General features: G+C 34.8%; 1 protein-coding gene across 1 annotated transcript in view; it reads left to right on the forward strand.

Moving 5' to 3' along the window:
- UNC13C (unc-13 homolog C) overlaps positions 1–19,778 on the forward strand; it is a 593,765-nt gene that overhangs the window by 382,869 nt on the left and 191,118 nt on the right. Inside the window, exon 21 of the mRNA XM_029952367.1 lies at positions 18,318–18,403. Coding sequence (XP_029808227.1) covers positions 18,318–18,403 — 86 coding nt within the window. The remainder of the gene's footprint in view (positions 1–18,317; positions 18,404–19,778) is intronic.

Genomic DNA, 19,778 nt, shown 5'->3' on the forward strand with positions numbered 1-19,778 from the left:
ATATATATATATTATATATATATATTTTGTATAATATATATATTATATATATATATTTTGTACACTAATATAATATATATATATATATTGGTTGAATGAATGAAGAAATTGAAGCAAAACTGTATATGTATTTGACATATGTCCTCGCTCTTCCATCTTTGTTATTAATTGATGCACTAGGTATTTGAACAATATTTATTCACATTTTATGTTTTTTAATTTTTTTAATGTTTTTAATTTTGAGGGAGAGAGAACATGAACAGTGGAGGGACAGAGAGAGAGGGAAACACAGAATCTAAAGCAGGCTCCATGCTCTGAGCTGTCAGCACTGAACCTGAGATGGGGCTTAAACCTGTGAACCACGAGATCATGACTGAGCTGAAGTTGGATGCTCAACTGACTGAGCCACACAGGCACCCCCTATTTATTCACATTTTTAAAAATTTGTCAAGTGGCTTTCTGGATGCTCATAGAAATTTCACTGTTTTATTGAAATTGAAAACCATTAAGCAAAGTATTTTCAGATCTTCCAGTGTGGTTCTCTCCCTTTTTAACATATTTTTGGCATATAATTGAATATAGTAAAATTGCACATGAGTCTGAAGTATACATTTGATTAGTTTTGACATATGTATCTAGCCACAACACCCTCACCACAATCAAGATAATGAAGATATCCATCACCCTAAAAAGTTTCTCTGTGACTTTTGCGACCCATCCCAGGCAACCACTGGACTGCCTTCTGATATTTTAGTTTGGAACATTTACCCTTTTATGTAAGAGAATGTGCATCTTTTTTTTGTCGGACTTCTTTCACTCATTACAACTATTTTGAGATTCAAACAGGCTGGTATGTGTAGTAATACTTTGTCTCCTTTTATTTAAGAGTAATTTTCCACTGCATAGATATACCTCAAAATGCTTATCCATCCATTAATCTTTTAAGATTAGGGTTAGGGTCAAACTTTGAGTTTTGTTCCAGAATAGGTTGCTATAAATATTTGTTTACAAGTCTCTACATAGATACATTCTTTCTTTTGGGTCATGTGGTAGGTATATGTATCTCTTAAAATTGCCAAACTACTCTCCAAAGTGGCTGTACATTGCCAAAACATAATGTGGGTAGAATTTTTATTTTATTCACCATTCAGCTAGGGGTATACTGGCATCTCATCATGGTTTTAATTTGTATTTTCCTAAATACTGTGCTGACCATCATTTCATGTGCTTAATTGCAATCTATGTATCTCTTGATACAGATAAAAGAGTTTTGAAGATGTTCAAAATATTTTTGCTATTTCCAAATTGGGATATTTATCTTCTTACTTTTGAGTGACAGTAGTTCTTTATATGTAGTAAATCAGGATCACTGTCAGGTATAAATGTTGCAATATTTTTCCTAGTTTATGACTTTCCATTTTCTTACAAGTATCTTTTGAAGAAATTTTGAAAATTTTTGATGAAAGAGTCCAATTTATTGATTTATCATTTGAGTTTTTTGTGTCCTGTTTAAGAAATCTTACAACACCTACTGGTCAACTTTTAATACCACAGTATTCTACTAAATCTCTTACATTCAGGTCTATAATTCATTTCAAGTTATTTTTCATATATGATTGATATAGAGTTTAAGATTCTTTGGGATTTTCTTTTGTATGCTTATCTTTCCAACTCACATTTTAGAAAAACTATCCTTTCTCCATTGAATTAATTTGGCAGCTTTGTCAAAAATAAGTTATACTGTAAGAGTCTAATTCTGTACACTCTGTTGTATTGATTTATTGATCCATATATCTATCAGTTTGTGATGATGAAGTTCAGCTTCCATTTATCTGGAAAACTCTTTCAGTTCTGAAGGACAACTTTGCCAAGTAAAGTATTCTTGGTTGGCAGTTATTTTTTTTCTCTCTTCAGCATTTTGGATATATCATCTTCCTCCCTTCTGGGATGCAAAGTTTCCCCTGAAAATCCAATGATAGTCTTAAGGTGATTCTGCCTGTGGAACAACCTGTTTCTTTCTTCCTGCTTTTAAGATTCTCTCTTTATCTTATTTTCTTTTTGTTGAAGTTCTTTGTTCATGCATTGATCTCCTGACTTCAGTGAGTTTCTGGTGATTTATCTTGGTTTTTGTGTGTTTCAAATATATTCCCATTTCTTTCACTCTGTCTTGCTCACTGCACATTAGATAAAACAGCAACCACTCCCAGTTTTGAGAGATCAGTCTCATTAGTCACCCCAGCCTGTGCTTCAGGTTGTCTTTCAAATTTTTATGATTGTCCAAGCCACCAACTTTGTTCTTTGTGGCTCCATAGTTAAGAGTTTGTCAAGACTTGTCATCCCAGAGGGAGGAGATAACAGATGCAGGCTAATTAGAATCTACACCCTCAGCCAACAACTGGGCAAACATGTATATAAGCCCTTGCAGAGAGTAACTGAAAAATGGACGTTTTTGCCTATTCCTTCTGCACTGAGCCCAGGTGTCTAGCTGTAGAGTTAGGGGAGTGGTAGGGGGTGTTCCTGCACCTCTTGTAAAGCTGTGCCTTTGTCTGCTATAGTTCTGTGGGACTTAGGAATGGCAGCCCCATTAGCTATCAGATATGGTGATTTGAGAACCCGTTCCTCAGCTGGCAGCATAACTTGGGGCACCAAAGGTACAGAGAAACTCCTTTCAGTGAGATATGGTAATTTGGCTTTGTTGCTGGAGCCAGCCAGAGGGATAATGTGGAAGAAGTGCCCACCGGTTCCACCGAGCTCTGGGAAGGATCTCGGCCATTTCCTAGATGGGTGCTATGTTAGAAGCCAGACCCTTACACATAAAATATTCAGTTTAGCACTTTCCAGGAGAAAATTGGGAGATGAGCCTTTTTGCCTGTTCTTTCTGGGCTGAGACTGGAGGGGATACCCACAGGGAGTGCTCACAAGCCCATTAACAACTACTGTTTTATTTGATATAATCCTGTGAGTCTTGAAGATATAATTCCCCACTGCTTTCAGGGCTAGGAGTTTTGAGGGCCCATCCTTCAAGTGGGAGTCTTCTTTTAAATTTTTTTAAAAAGTATATTTATTTACTTTTAGAGAGAGAAAGCAAGCTGGGGACGTGTAGAGAGACAGAGACACCCAAGCAGGCTCCACACTGACAGCACAAAGCCTGGTGTGAGAGGCTCAAACTCATGAACCATGAGATCATGACCTGGGCCAAAATCTAGAGTTAGAGACTTAACCACTGAGCCATCCAGGGGCCTTAAAAAGTTGGAGAGCTAGGTATGCATTTCAAACCCTTTGCTTCTCAGGGAGAAGATGACAGTTGGGAGTTCCCTCTTGATTGTATGCTTCTGTGTCATGGGTGGGGATTAGGGCAACCCTGCATCTAACCCTTTCCTACCCATTAGAAATTGATGTTTGCTGGAGAGGAGGTGAGTAGGGGAGATAGGCAAAATGAGGGAAGAGAGTGGGAAGTACAAGCTTCTAGTTTTGGAGTAAGTAAGTCATAGGAATAAAAGGCATAGCATAGAAAATATAGTCAATAGTATTTTAATAACATGATATGGTGATAGATGGTAGCTTCGCTTGTGGTGAACATAGCATAACATGTGGAGATGTTGAATCACTATGTTGTTCACCTGAAACTAATGTAACACTGTGTGTCAGCTATACTCAAATCAAAATTAAACAATAAAACATTTTAAATTCTTACAAAATTGTTTAGCATCCTAAAAAGTAGAGACTATACAATGCAGCCTTAAACCCATTACTCACATTCAGTAATTACCAAGATATTGACATCTTTTCTTCATATAGACATAGAGGGTTTTTTTTCTTTGCTGAGTTATCTTAAGCAAATCTCAAATATCATTTCATTTCACCCTTACATACTTCAGTATTCATGTCTACAAATGACTATAGTCTTGATATCATAATGTCGTTGTCACAACTAATAATATTACCGATAATGCCACGGTATTATATACTCTGTTCCACAAGTAAATGCTACTGTTTTGACTAAAAAAGGCCTTCAGGGAGAGAAGGGTGCTGGTTGGCTTAGTCAGTCAACTCTTGATTTCAACTCAGGTTATGATCTCAAAGTTGTGAGATCAAGTCCCTCTGTCTCTCTCTCCAACACTCCACCCACCTCCCACATATGCCCCTCTCCTACTCTCACACATGTTCCCTCTCTCCCTCTCCCTCCTTCCCTCCCTTCTCTCTCTCTCTTTCTTTCTCTCTCTCTCTCAAATATGCCTCTTTACATTTGATTTGTTTTCTTCAGGATCCTAATAAGGCTCACATACATGTGGCACAAATATCTTTTATTCTAGGTCAGCTCCATTCACTTTATTTTATTTTATTTTATTTTATTTTATTTTATTTTATTTGAGAGACAGAGAGAGACAGTGCGAGCAGGGGAGGGTCAGAGAGAGAGGGAGACACAGAATTTAAAGCAGTCTCTAGGCTCTGAGCTGTCAGCACAGAGCCTGACACAGGGCTTGAACCTGTGAAATCATGACCTGAGCCGAAGCTGGATGTTCAACCGACTGAGCCACCGAGGCGCCCCCATTCACTTATCTTTTATCCATGTCACTAACTTCTTACAGAAGTCAGCTGTCCTTTAGAATATTGCATTTTCTGGGTCATTCTTTTTGCTTTTTTGTTATATTTAACTTGTTCCTCCATATTTGATGCCCCCATCTTTGAACATAATTAGGTCTCAAAGCTCTTTAAGCTTCCTTTTGTTTATTTTCCTTTCAAGATACCTAACAGGTGACTCTGTGTACTTCATACCCCATCATATCAAGGATCCCATTAAGTCTGATTGTTTCTCTTGTGGTGATGCTAAGATTGGTCTGTACTGGCAGTTTGATCCCTTCATTCCAAAGTTCTCTAGTGACCTCTCCTCTAATGCTTTTATTTATGATGATTTCAGAATCAGTTATTCCAGTAGGGACTATAAAATTGTGGTGTTATAATATTATCCCTTCAATCTTTTTTAGTTAGAATTTTTCTGTGAAGAACAACTTCCCTTCATCAACTAGGGCTATACTTACTTGATTACTCTGAAATATAATAAAGATAGGAAGTATAAGGCAAATACTTATTTTTTTCTTTTAGCTTGAAGATTTTTTATTCCCATCTTTTATTTCTTGCTCTCTTTACTTTTATCATTTTCCATTCACATTCTAATTTAAATTTAACTAATATATGTTGAATACTTGATATATGTCAGGTACTATGTGAAGCTGGGGCCCCAAAAATTTAATTGGAAGGAGATATGTGCAAAATTAAACATTGTTCTTCAATTGGTTAATCACTGTGCCTGCCACAGTAGAAGTCATTCTGGGATTAAATTCTTCCCCTCATTGTTTCTTGTTGAGGTAACCTAATGAGAAAAACTCTGTGTGCTCTCTGGAATATGACTGTGAGAAATCCAAAGAATGAGACAATTGGCAAGGAGAATAGATATTGAAAGGCTACAGGTTTGGTGATATGTGTAGCAAGTGATCTAAAACTAAGAATACATTAAAATGAGGTATAAACAAAAGCCAGGGGATAAATATCACTGAAGGGGAAGAAGGCAGACGTCAGCAAAAGAAGAGAAGGAATACGTGGAAGGAAAAGCAGAAATGGTGAGAGTAGTGGACTCATGCTGTTGGTCGATTTCCTGAGTGAGGCTCCCATCTGTGATCACCTGCTGCATTCCCCTGACTGCCTTCGGCTCAGGAGCAGCTCCTTGTCCATGGTTCTACTGGTCATAGCTCCACCTGGTAAACTGAGTTCACCTTTCCTGGGGTTTTCTACCTCTCTGACTGCATATCAGAGGAAAGAAAGGTTCATCTTGGATTTTCAAGGTTTATTATGCTTGCCTGATGATTTATGCACAACTAGAAATCTATATGTTCTAAATATTATCATATAAGAAACTATAGGGAATTAACTGGAGCCAGGCACTGTACTAAGCATTTTACAGTTTAAAGTTTGAATTAATCCTAAACTTAATCCTAATGACACTAGTACTACTACCATCCCCAAATGGCAGATGAAAGTAAAGCCCATCGAGGCAAAGTAACTTTCTAGATCACACACCAAGCTGTAAGCACCTCTTTGATTCCCAACAGGATTAACTGTAAGGAAAAGACCCTATGAATAAAATGATGGACATTCATCCTTCAGTCCAACCAAACACTTCTGATGTTTTCATGATTAATCTGGATCTGATTATGATAAACCTGTAACAATAATGATGCAATGATTCACAAGAAGTTTAAAGTGTTAGATATGCCATTTGGTAACTGATTGCAGTTGTGTATAAACCAATAAATAATGTATGTAATCTGTTATTTATCAGAGGAAAAAGTTAATAAATAGTGTGTACTTAGTGGCATCCTCAGGAGAAATTATGATTTTTTTTCCCCTCAGAATTCACTGCATTAAAGAACTTTACTCCCTGAACAATTGAGATACATAAAAACAATCAATTTTTCTTTGTTGACTAGATGCCAGAAATGTCAGAACTGAGGTCCACATTTAATAACTCTATAGAATCAAAGAGAATACATTTCTTTAAGTTAATTTATTTATTTTGAGAGAAGGAGAGTGCACATGTGTAAGTGGGAGAGGGGCAGAGAGAGAGAGAGAGAGAGAGAGAGAATCCCAAGCAGGCTCCACACTGTCAGCACAGAGCCCAACTCAGGGCTCAAACCCATTAACCATGAGATTATGACCTAAGCCGAAGTTGGACACCCAACACTGAACCACCCAGATGCCCCTAAGCACATACATTTTGAGGCACCTGGGTGGCACAGTCAGTTAACTGTCCAACTTTGGCTCAGGTCATGATCTCACGGTTTGTGGATTCAAACCCCACATCAGGCTCTACTCTGGCAACTCACAGCCTGGAGACTTCCTCAGATTCTGCATCTCCTTCTCTGTCTGCCCCTACCCTGCTCATGCTCACTTTCAAAAATAAACAAACATTAAATTTAAAAAAAAAAACATCTATTTCTATGTCTGATCTCATTTTATTTTGTAACCTTTTTCCTTTAACTTGTCTACTTTCAAGTCAAATCTCATTTTTTGTAATAATTTGGTAAACTATCTTAATAGTTTTGAATGAGCCAAATACATAAGTAATAAGTAAAAATAAAAAGGACTGTGTTTTAAGTATGCAGAGATACAGGTGGTTTGAGTACCTTAGAGGTAAATTATTTATGAGTGAAACAGACTGTCATGAGAACTTAGAAAAGTTTTGCAACATCTTTCAGATAGATTTACATATTTAAAAGTTGGGAGGGAAAAATTAAGACATAGCACCAATATCAGGATTCAGGAGATAATGCATATAAAGCAGTTAGGCCAGGGCAGGGCATTGCCTACATGCTCTACAGTGTGAATTTTCATCTCTTTTCTCCTGTCTCAAGCTCCTTGCCCCACAATATGAATATGAGAACTTGCTCCCCTCCAGGTCTCTAACCTGGAGGCTTTGGGGGAGCTTGAGAAACAATTATCTGAACTCAGTGAATCCCGTATATGATTTCCCCATGCCTGATGCCTAAGGTTGTAGGCCATTCTGACCTCCTTCTGTGCTGCCTGGTGGCATTTTCATCGCCTTACAAAAATGTTGAGTTTAATCGTTAACCTACATCCATCTCCAATTTTATTTTTCATGTTTAAATTAAATATGTATTTAAATATTTGAGGTTAGTAAAATAATGCCTTAGATTGTAAATGTAAATAAAGAGAAAACAAAAATGTGAAAGTGTAATTGAGTTTAAATGGCTTTGGTGATCTACTTGGTTTTGATGCAGGAGAAATTACAAAGGAAAAATTATCACCAAAGGAAATGTTCAATTAGATGAGTTTGCACTACGAATATTGAAGCTGGCTTTGATTTTTAACTGCAATACTATGGTATGTTTAGTTTCTCTGTAAAACAGCTCTAGCTTTTAAGTCTACTTTAGAATTTGCTAGTAGAGTCTTGCTTAATCAGGTTCATTCTTCTTGGCTGTTCTTCTCTTCATGATAATGCAGTTAATGGCACTAATGCATGTCAAGTATTCTTTTTTTTAAATTTATTTAAATTCAAGTTAGTGAATATACAGTGTAGTATAGGTTTCAGGAGAGAACACAGTGATTCATCACTTTCTTAATACCCAGTGCTCATCATCCCAACAAGTGCCCTGTTTAATGTCTGTCACCCATTTAGCTGAATCCCCAGCTCAACACCCCTCCAGCAGCCCTTAGTTTGTTCTTAGAATTTAAGAGTTTCTTCTAGATTGCCTCCCTTTCTGTTTTTATTTTCTTTTTGCTTCCCATCCCCTATGTTCATCTGTTTGTTTCCCCAATTCCATATATGAGTGAAATTATACGATATTTCTCTTTCTCTGACTGACTTATAGGACTTAGTATCATGCACTCTAGTTCCATTCACAGTGTTGCAAATGGCAAGATTTCTTTCTTTTTGATCACTGAGAGTAGTATCCCATTGTATATATACCACATGTATTCTTAAATGGAGAACATATTAATAAAAGCTGAATTACTATACTTTTTTTTATCATGTGAAAGAGCCCAGCAAACTAAATATCTCTTGAAAAATGAAGGTGATAAAAGAAGTTTCAGTTGCATAAATGGTGTGCAATAACAGAACCATTGCTTACTCATTTATAAGAATACTTTTTTTTCAAAGACAAACTTTGCATATCAAAATAATACTTCACCTTTAATGGATTCTAATCTTATCTGTTGTGACTAATGAATCAGTATTATCCAATTTGGCAGCAGTAGATTGTTTTCCTTTTTTCACTAAGAGATTTGCAGATAATAAATTGGGTTATTAAGTTTCTGTGTCTCATGGGTTTCAAGAGTTAAAACATTTATGCTTTGTATTAATTGCTACAAATTAAAAACAGGAGACTGTCAAATAACATTGGAATAGATCAATTATTTCATTAAACCCCCTTTTAGAAATGATAGACTAAGTTAAGCTGTAACTGCATTGAAAATTAAGTAGAGCTATACATCAGAGACTTGAGTTTGTGTAGAGCAAAATCTCATAGATTCAGACCAGTATGAGGAGGGCCAATTTTCTTTTTAAAATATGAATAATGAAATATGAAAATGCAATGTGTCATCTTCCATGTGTGCTTGGTTTTAACTTTCAAATGCATATAATACTGAGGAGGTTAGGAAATGGTTGTGGAAGTGAAAACTTCTTCCATACTGTTTGTTTCATAGTTTGGTATTTGTTTATAATTAGCATTTTAATTGTTAGAGTGCACTTGTGGCTTCTGAGGCTTATGAAACCAGTTTACTCCTGTGAGTACATAAAACTTTCCCTCTGCAATCCAGTTCATTGCTATTAATCTTATTAGTAGTGTTTTTTTCCCCTGGAGACTAAAAACTAGCAAATTCAAATTTAAACTTCCATTCGGTTTCTGTCATAATTTTGTTCACATTAGAAGTCAGCGGAACTCAAATATTTTCTTTTATATCTCATTAACAGTTAAAATTTAATTATCATCAGCAAACCTTTATTGAGTGCTTATGATGAGCCAGGGGCCGTATAAATTATTTATATGTAAAATATCATTTAATCTTCACCACATCCCTAGAAAAAGCCCCAACTATACATTTATTTTTATACCCATTTGACAGATGGGACTTTGATTTTTAAGAGATGACGTAATACTCTACTGGGTGAATTAGTCAAGTAGCAGAAGAGAAATCATATATGCATCTTCTGGATTGTATTGAAGTGTAACCAAATACATTTTGTTGTTGTGGATTGTGCAGAGGAAATAGCGAGAGCTGTGTTAAATTGTGGAAAAGGCTCTAAAAAATATGCAGATTACATAGACTTCTTAGCCAGCCTCAAGAAAGGGCAGAAATTTTCAACTGTGAAGTTTATGAAAACAGTTCTGTCTTTTGAGTCATGATCTAGTACTGGGGATACAGCACAGGTGAAGTATATAAAATTTGCCAACATGAGATTATGTATTTGCAAATATGGACAGAGTGAAAAAAAAAAGCATTCAGGGGGAATATGATTATTTAGTGCCCTCTGGAAATAAAATCTAACCACCTGTTACTCGGAATTAGAAGAAATCTTTTAGAAGACATCCTATATATCTCTCCTCTCACTCCAACAACAGATTTGCTTCTGTTATTTGTTGTATTTTGCTCCTAGTTGGGAATTTTTCATCTCCTTTTCTTTTTTCTAGGTAGGTAGGAGCAAAGAAATTGTTGTGGAAACTACTAGCTTTGTTACCAGGTTATATTTTGGCTTCTGGAATTGTTTAAATCGTATGAAGAGATTATATATATATATATACACACACACACATATATATGTAATATATATGTGTAATATATGTAATATATATGTGTGTGTGTGTATATATACACTCACACCCACACATATACGTATGCATATATACAAACGTGTATATATACATATATATATTAGAAGATTGTCTAAGTATAATATTATTTGTAGTGAAGAGATTCTAAGTGGAGATGAATTGTCTTCTGATGCTAAACAAAATTAATCAAAGAAAAAATATACACTCTATCGGTTTTGAGCTATAAAACAAATGTCAATAAAATTATACTTGCTAAGTTAAATCTTATGTTAACAATAAAATTATGGAATTTACATAGTAAAAAAGCTCCAATACAATCACAGACTCCTAATATTAAGTGAGCTTTGCTGCAGTTTATAGTCATTGTACCTTTTCTTTGCCTTTGTCCTTCATAGCTAATTAGTGCTAATTCTGCTTTGAGTATAACAGAGGACTTTAGAAAGAGGTGATACTTGAAATGTGCTTTGAAGGAAGAAGGAGCAGTTATGATCAAATGGAAATTCTGGAGGAAAAAGAATATATAGGGAAATGATCAGAAGATGCAGAATATCACATATGTTGAGAAATCATAAATAATCTTGGTAGGTAGAGCATGGAAAATGTTCGAGGGTAAAGATAGAAGTTAAAGTTGGGATGAGTTCATCACTGGCCAAGAAAGTAATATTAAATGAGTTGATACTTTTCTATGCTAATGAATGTATAACAAGTAATTGATTCTTTTAAAAGCTATTTATTTTATAGCCTGTGTTCTTTTTTTTCATGTTTGGTTTATTATTGAGACAGAAACAGAGCATGAGGGGGAGAGGGGCAGAGGGAGAGGAAGACAGAGAATCCCAAGCAGGCCTCAGGCTCTGAGCTGTCAGCACAGAGCCCGACACAGGGCTTGAACCCACGAACCATGAGATCATGACCTGAGCTGAAGTCAGCTCAGGATTGAGCCACCCAGGCACCTCATAGCCTGTGTTCTTCAAGGTAATTGAGATGGTAAATGTAAAAGTTTACTGGAATAGGAAAAGATGGAGGCAAACAGATAAACTAGTGCAATTCTTGACACAAGTAAGTGTTAAGACTTGAATGAGGGATGTGATAATAGGAATAGGGGAGGGACAGCATATTTCACTGGTGTTTCATAGGAAAAATCCACAGAATTGTGGAAAGGAGAAGATGCTTTGGATTGTGCCAAAGGTTGATGACATAGTTTGCTATCTAGATTCAGGACTAAATAGTGATTTTTTTTTTTTTTTTTTTTACTTAGCTAGATTATATATAAGAAAGAGCCAGAGGGGCGCCTAGGTGGCTCACTGGGTTAAGTGTGATTTTGGCTCTTGAATTTGCTCAGGTCATGATCTCACAGTTTGTGAGTTTGAGCACTGCTTCTGGCTCTGTGCTCTGTGTGGAGCCTGCTTGGAGTTATCTGTCTGCTTCTCTCTCTGCCGCTCCCCTGCTCATCCTCCCTTCCTCCTTCTCTCTCTCTCTCCCTCCCTCCCTCCCTCCCTCCCTCCCTCCCTCTCTCTCTCTCTCTCTCTCTCAATAAATAAATAAATAAACTTTTAAAAATAAAGAGCCAAAGAAATAGTTTGAAATGTACTACAGAGAAGTAGCAAAGTAAAATTTAAAAATACAGACATAAGAAGAACCTGTGTAACTATTAAATAAACAAATAATTATTGAGTTGTTGTTTTCCTAGCATAGGCTATCCATTGTCTCCTTAGGTAAGGGTAAGTACAACCAGATTTGAAACTTGCATATCATAATACACTGTTAGCAAAACAACTTATAAAACAGATGTCAGAAAATATGTCAGACTCCAAAGATTGTTTTCTGCATAAAAATGGGGTTTGGCAAGGAGTAAATCTTAAGATTAAATTAAAAGAGGATTATTCTATAAAATATGAGGCTAATAATTTGGACTATAAATAATTTGAGGCAAAATTAATAGGATACAAAAAAAGACAAAATTAGCAATGAAGACATTTTCAATGCTTATGAATTTTTGTTACTGTCAAAAAAAAATGAAAAACATGGTTGAGAAGCATAAGTTCTATTCCTGATTCTGCCATTGATTTGTTTTGTGTTTTAGGAAATACTTTTAAATCTCTAATGTTCTTGAGTCTAAAATGAATGTAATCTAACTAGCTTAGTATCTCTTAGTACTAAAATTTGTTGAATGTCTTCTGCTTTTTATTGGAGAGATCATGAATGTGGGGTAGTAGCATGAGGCTCAAATCCTGACCATCAATCCCTTATAAGAAATGAGAAAAAAAATTAATTACATATTTTGTAAAATGCCCATTATTTTTTTCAAAAGAGAAATGATTTTATAAACTTTTAGGCTTATACAAACAATCTTATTTAGCTTCATAGGATGTTATAAAGCAAAAAATAAAACTCTCATCTTTATGCATCATTTTTGTGAGGGTAAGAAATGAACATAAGAACCCCCTCACCCAGCCCTTGCAAAACTTCAATATCTGGTATATTTTTTTCAGCTAATGTATTGGGCAGATATAAACATGTATGTTCATTTAATAGTGTTTATTATATGTGTATTGAATATACATGCATCAATATATTTTTTACAAAATATGGATCGTATTATGTATACTACTCTGTAATGTGCTTTGTTCATATAACACTACCTGCTAGGCATCTTTTTGTATCAATACAAGCGTATCTGTCTTGTTCTTTTTGATACTTTAATATTTTCCATGGTTTCATACTACGTCAGGATGATGCAGCCCATGATGGGAACTCCTGGGATACAGGACAGAGGGGCACAGGGGTACCGCAGGTGTTGGAATTGCATATGATTTGGAAGCCTATACAGTCATTAGATGACTTTTAAAAAACAGATTTTAAAAAGTCCTAAGTTTTTACCATGGATTAATGTTTTCTAATCTGAAATTTTTTCAGTAAAAACATTTCACTATTTTAATGAAAATTTCCTGACTAGAAAGGTTGAACATCTCTTTTCCTAGGTTTAGTAAGCTTCTGTGTTTTACTTTTTAAATTAGCCATCCCATTAGTCATTTTTTTCTAATATTCATCTTTTTCCTATAGATTTGTACCAGTTACTTTTATATTAACAATATTCCTTTGCTTTTCATATGTCTTGTGTGTGTTTTTCTAGTGTGTTGTTTTCATTTTAAATGGTGGTTTGGTTGGTTTAAGCTTTGCCATGTTGAGGATTTAATACTAATGTTGAGATCCCTTAACACATAGTATTTCAAAAGTGAAAATCAAACTTGTAGATTGGTTATGCAGTTGAGAAAATTCTGAGACAATCAGTTTTTTAGTTTTTTTTTTTTTGTTTCGAAGTTATTTCATTGACTTTTCCAAATTAAAGGAGAAGTATTTTAGAAGTCACTTTTAGGGTTATTTCTCGTGGTAATTATGACCATCAACGGGGGTACACAGTTTTATCTCTATGAATTTCTTATGATATATACACGTTTCGTTGGAAAGTGCTTTGGCTATATGATGACCCTCTCTCCTAGAAGCATCGACTGATTTACTGAGAGACGAAGACTGAGAACTTGAGAAGCTAGACAAAGAGTAGCAGCTGTAAAACAGAAAGGTGAACACAAGAACAGGAGAATAAGTGACATTCAGGCCCTGTGAGGTAGTGGGTCCAGGTGAACATCCAAATCATACATTGGGGGCTAGGAGGGATACTTGCTAGGAGAGAGTATGAATAAAATACAGATCTGGTTTGAATGAACTCAGTTCATAAATGGATAAATGTAATCTCTCTCAAACCCTGAAATACTGCTGCCAGAAGAAAAATAAATCCTTTTGGAAAAATACTAACATCACCCAGAGACTTAAATTGTATAGACATCTTTAACAAGCAAAAAGTCTTTCATTCAATCACAAATAAGCAGACATTATGAGATTAATAAATTAGAAATTTAGAGATTCAGATATTGTAATTTTGATTAACATATTAAGAAATTAAACAACACGATGAAAAAAATTCAGCTCTGACCTTGAAACTACTGAAAGGATCAAATAGAAATTCTAGAACTGAAAACTACAGCATTGAAACTAATAATATTAATTTAGACACAAATAGAGAATTAATAAACATGAAGATAGTACAGAGGAAAAGAACCAGAATGAAGTTAAAGGATACAAAAGGAGTAAAGAATATTTATCAAAATTAATTATATGGTGGAGTGTAAAGTAAATCTCAGCACATTTCAAAAGAATGGCATCATTCAGAATGTGTTCTTTGAATTTACTTTAATTGGGCAGAAAACAGTAACAAAAAGATATTTGGAAATCCAAATAGCTGAAGTTAAGAAATCAAGATTAGATAAAGAACATATGGTTTCACTTACATGTGGAATCTAAAAATACAAAATGAACAAACAAAAAGCACAGACTATAAAGAGAACAAACTAATGGTTGCCAGAGGGCAGAGGTATGGGGCAATGGGCAGAATCAGTGATACGGAGTGGGAGGCCCAGACTTCCAGTTACGGAATGAATAAGTCACAGTGATGAGAAGTACAGCGTCGGGATTATAGTCAATGATACTGTAATCGGGTTGTCTGGTGAAAGATAATATCTATAGTTATAGTGAGCAGAGCAGAGCACAACTGAATTGTTATGTTGTAGATACGTGCATTATTTATCAACTACACTTAAAAAGATAGTAGAACATTAAAATTGCAGCCTTTCCAAAATAGAAAAAAAAATCAACATTGAAAATTTGAAATATTTTGATTGGATTAATATGGGTATATATAATATTTTTAGGAAACAGCTGAATGTAATTCCTGGAAGACATTTCTACCTTAAATACACATTAGAATGGAAATCACAGTTCGTGGGTTCTAGCCCTGCATCGGGCTCTGTGCCAACAGCTCAGAGCCTGGAGCCTGTCTTTGGATTCTGTATCTCCCTCTCTCTCTGATCCTCCCCTGCTCATGCTGTCTCTCTCTCAAAAAAATAAAATAAAACATTAAAAATATTTTTAAACAGACTTTAATTGTCATAAAGTCTAACTTATCAATATGCTTTGAATTTTTTTACATCTTAGCAATCACTGCCTAATTAATGCAAAGTCATAAAGATTTTTTTACTATTTCTTTTAGAAGTTTTATAGTCTAAGGTTTTATATTTAGGTATGTGATCCATTTGATTGAGGTTTCTTTTAATTTTTTGCATATTGATATCCAGTTACTCTAGCACAACTTGTTGAAAACTACCCTTTCCCTATTGAATTACTGTAATATCTTATTAAAAATTAACCTTGTATTTGAGGATGTACTATCTTTGGGGTTTTTTTTTCCTGTTTTTTAATTTATTTTGATGACACAGAGAGATGGTACAAGCAGGGGAGGGTCAGAGACAGAGGGAGATACAGAATCCAAAGCAGGCTCCAGATTCTGAGCTAGCTGTCAGAACAGAGCCCAACACGGGGCTGGAATCCCCAAATCGCGAGATCATGACCTAAGCCGAAGCTTAACCGACTTCATTGTAAGCTGTGAAGACACAGATGTAAATTCTTCAGCTTTTTTTATTTTTTACATTATTTTTTGTTCTTCTTGGTCTTTTGCTTTACCATGTAAATTTTAGAATCACTTTGTCAGTTGCCACACAAGAAAATTCTGCTGGAATTCTGATTGAGATTCTATGAATGTATAAATCAATTTGGAAAAAAATGACATTCTAACAATATCGAGTATATCCATCCAGAAGTATAATATATTTCTCCATTTATTTAGCTTTCATTTGGTCTGTCTTCTCAATACTTCGTAGTTTTCTTCATATAAATCTTGTACATATGTTTTTAGATTTATACCTAAGTATTTGATAACTTTTGGTGCTATTTTGAATGATACCATTATTTTAATTTCAATTTCCATTGGCTCATTGCTAGCATATAGAAATAATTTTGTATGTTGACTTTATATTCCATGACCCTCTGAACCAAATTGGTAGCTTTTTTTCCTAGGTGATTTTGAGGATTCTTCACATAGATAATCATGTGTGTGCACTAGAATTTTATTTCTTCCCTTACTATCTATCTATATGCCTCTTATCTTATTTCTTTTTCTTGCCTTTTTCAATCTTGAGAAACACCAGTATAATGTTTGATAGAAGTAGTGAATGTAAATATCACTACTTTGATTCTGATCTTAGCTTGAGACTATTAAATATAATGTTAGTTGTAGGTTTTTGCAGATTCTCTTTATAAGGTTGAGTTCTCTCTACTCTCTAGTTTTCAGAGTTTTTGTTTGTCTATTACTAGTGAATGTTAAGCTTTGTCAGATACTTTTTCTGAGTCTTTTGAGGTAGCAAGTTTTTCTCTTTCGTCTGATGATATAATAAATTACATTGATTCATTTTTGAATATTGAACCACCATTGCATTTTGACCATAAACCTCTCTTGATCACGATATATTATTCTTTTTATATATTGCAGGATTTAATTTGCTTTTTCTTTTTTTGACTGAGGAGTTTTGCAAGTATTTTTGTAGAGATATTATTCGTTAGTTTTCTTTTTGTATTATGTCTTTTTATTTAATATCTGAGCACTATAAAGTGAATTAATATGTTCTTTGTTCTTGATTCAAAATATTAAAAAATCAGTTTTCTCCTTATATGAGTATAAAGTACTCCTATGTCATATTACTTAAATTTTGTTGCTGCATAATTGTGACATAAAAAATTAATATGCTACTAATTATGTGATGTTAGTAGCTATCCACGAAATGAAAGCTTTTGAAATAAATTACTTGCCCAAGGTTATTTTTAATGGAGTAAATTTTAAGTTGAAAACTAATTTGTATATAGTTAGGTTACATATATATACATATGATCATAGAAAGTGCTCTGAGTTTAAATACTTAATAAATATACAGATTCTGCATATAAGTTTTAAAATATCAATTGACATTATTAGGCACATTGTTAGATGGCAGTTGGTAAGGAATATGTGATGAAACATACCTGCTTTGGGTAGAAAGTGGGGCTAGAATAGTTTTATGTAGTGTCAGTGTTGTTGTGTTTTTTTTCTTATTTGAGGTCATATTGATGTCATAATAACTTAGATATGACCATTTCTAAGTTAACACTTTCTATCCCATTCTGGAATGTTACTCTTTTTTGATTTTGACTCAAAAATAAAAATGAATGTGAGAGGTACTTTTGTTCCTTAACATACTTTTTTTTGTTTCTTAGTATATTATTATTTTTGTATGTATGTATATATTAAATATTTGTGAGAAAAGAAAATACTTTCAGTCTTAACGTATTGATATGTGGTGTTTTCAATATAATGAAAAGACTTGGTCATTGTTTGTATTCATTGGGCTTACATTACTAGGGGCCTTTTCATAAGATTCAAAGCACATGGAAACAGAATGGGTATTTAGCAGTCTTAGGAATCTTAGTCCTAAAGATTATTTGAACACTGACCTGCTTGGGAATTCTGGAGTCCTGATTAATGGGTTCACAGTGGGCCACTTTACCAGAGAAGTGAGGAGACTTTGTTGAAATAATTTATTTTAAGCAAATAGAGAATGGAAGCCCTCAAGCTTGCTTTAAGGAAAATGGCTAACAGATGAATGGAAGGTGTTGTATTGTTGTTACATGGTATTTGGCACTCAGAATCATATGCCCTATCTTCAAAATTGAGATCTATGAAAATAGAGTGTTTGACAAAACTAAAGGGCCTTTTTAGAAAAAACAAACACATAGCCTAAGGCATCCATAAGGAGCCCAGGCACTACTGCTTTGGTACTAATGTCACGGAATCTGTTTTCCAGCACCAACTGTGTTTATTACCATACTCTGGCAGGTAGCTTTTTCCCTACCTATGAAGCTTTATAAAGAAAAATCTTATTTAAAAAAGTATTTATGAGCTATATAACAATTACTGAGGTATATACGTAAAGTCATTTTTAGGCACATTTCTCTTTTTGATGCACTAATATATGTGTTTGGTTTTAGGTTTCCTCAAGAACTGAATATGGGAAAAATAAGTGCTGAAATTATGTGGACCCTTTTTGCTCAGGATATGAAATATGCATTAGAAGGTAATTACAAATATTTATACTTCTTTGAACACATGTTTTAGGTAAATTGTGATGTTGAATTCTTGATTTTAAATGTAAAGAACAGTTGCATAAAAACATTGTGGTGATTAGTTCTAAAACATATTCCCGCATTATAGGAAAATATAGATCTCAAAGTTTTTTTAAAGCCCTAAAAAGCATACATTTTTAATCAAGTTGTCTATGTTGCAGAATCATAGTAAGTATTTCGCTTGTAGGGATAAGGCTCAGATGCAGGAATACCTATGGCAGTTCATTTACCAAAGCAGACCGTATTGAAGGCGTGAGTGAGTAGTATTAGCCCTGCAGTTTGTCTAAGTAGACTTGGAAATTGTATCTATGGTTATGGAAGTTAGAATCTGACCAAAATTTTAAAAAAGACAATGGCAGAGCTCTCTCCCAGAAACTCTGCTCTCAATAAGTTTAAATCTTAAAAGGGAAATAGAGCTCTTTAAAATAGAACTCTAAAATTCTTTCAATATCCTTTGAGCTCTCACACTGCATTTAGAATTAGAGCACTGGAAACCAGTCTAGCATCCCTGTCCTCTAGGCACTTATAGTCTAGTAGCAAATTTTCTTTGCATTTGTTCAACAAAATATTTTGAGCTCCTAGATGCTAAATGCCCATCACTATACTCAATGTGGGGGATATAGCAGTGAACAGGACAGCCACGGTCCCTGCCCTCAACAGCATTATGGAGGGTAGCCACAGGAAGTATGGGGTGGTCAAGTCTAATGATGATAGAATGTCTGGAGGAAAAACATCTAAATCAGATTTGGGACATGGGAGCAAGGTAGGCTTCCTAGAGGCACTTTCACTGAGCAAGTGTTATCTTGACCCAAACCTGAAGTATAGGTAGGAGTTTGTGCTGGGAAGAGATTAGCAAGAACCATCTCTGTCGCGTCTTGGCAGTGGTCAGAGCATTAGCAGTTAGAGTGAGCACAAGTTTCATTTGAGAAAAGTGTACTCAGTGGGCCCTATGAACAAGAGGTAGTGAGAAGAGAGGCTAGAAAAACTGGCAGGGACCAGCATGCAGGACCTGGTGGGCCGTGGTGAGGAGTTTGACTCTCTGCTAAGACAAACGAGATAATGAAAGGATTTCAGAAGTATGTGTCTTGTTCAGAATTGCGACTTATGAAAAGCATTTAGGTTGTAATATGAAGAATAGATCAGTAGGCTAAGACTGGTACAGAGTTCATGCTCATTGTATCACGTTTTTGTTTTTTAATTTAAAACAATTTGCTAAAATGTAAGCATGATGCTGAGGACACTGAGGGAACATAATAGATGTGTTTGTTACTTGAAAAAGAATGCATACAGTAGCTATTAATATCTGGTTTTCTGGTAAAGTCTGGG

The sequence above is a fragment of the Suricata suricatta genome, chromosome 9 (genome assembly GCF_006229205.1).
Source record: "Suricata suricatta isolate VVHF042 chromosome 9, meerkat_22Aug2017_6uvM2_HiC, whole genome shotgun sequence".
NCBI lineage: Eukaryota > Metazoa > Chordata > Mammalia > Carnivora > Herpestidae > Suricata > Suricata suricatta.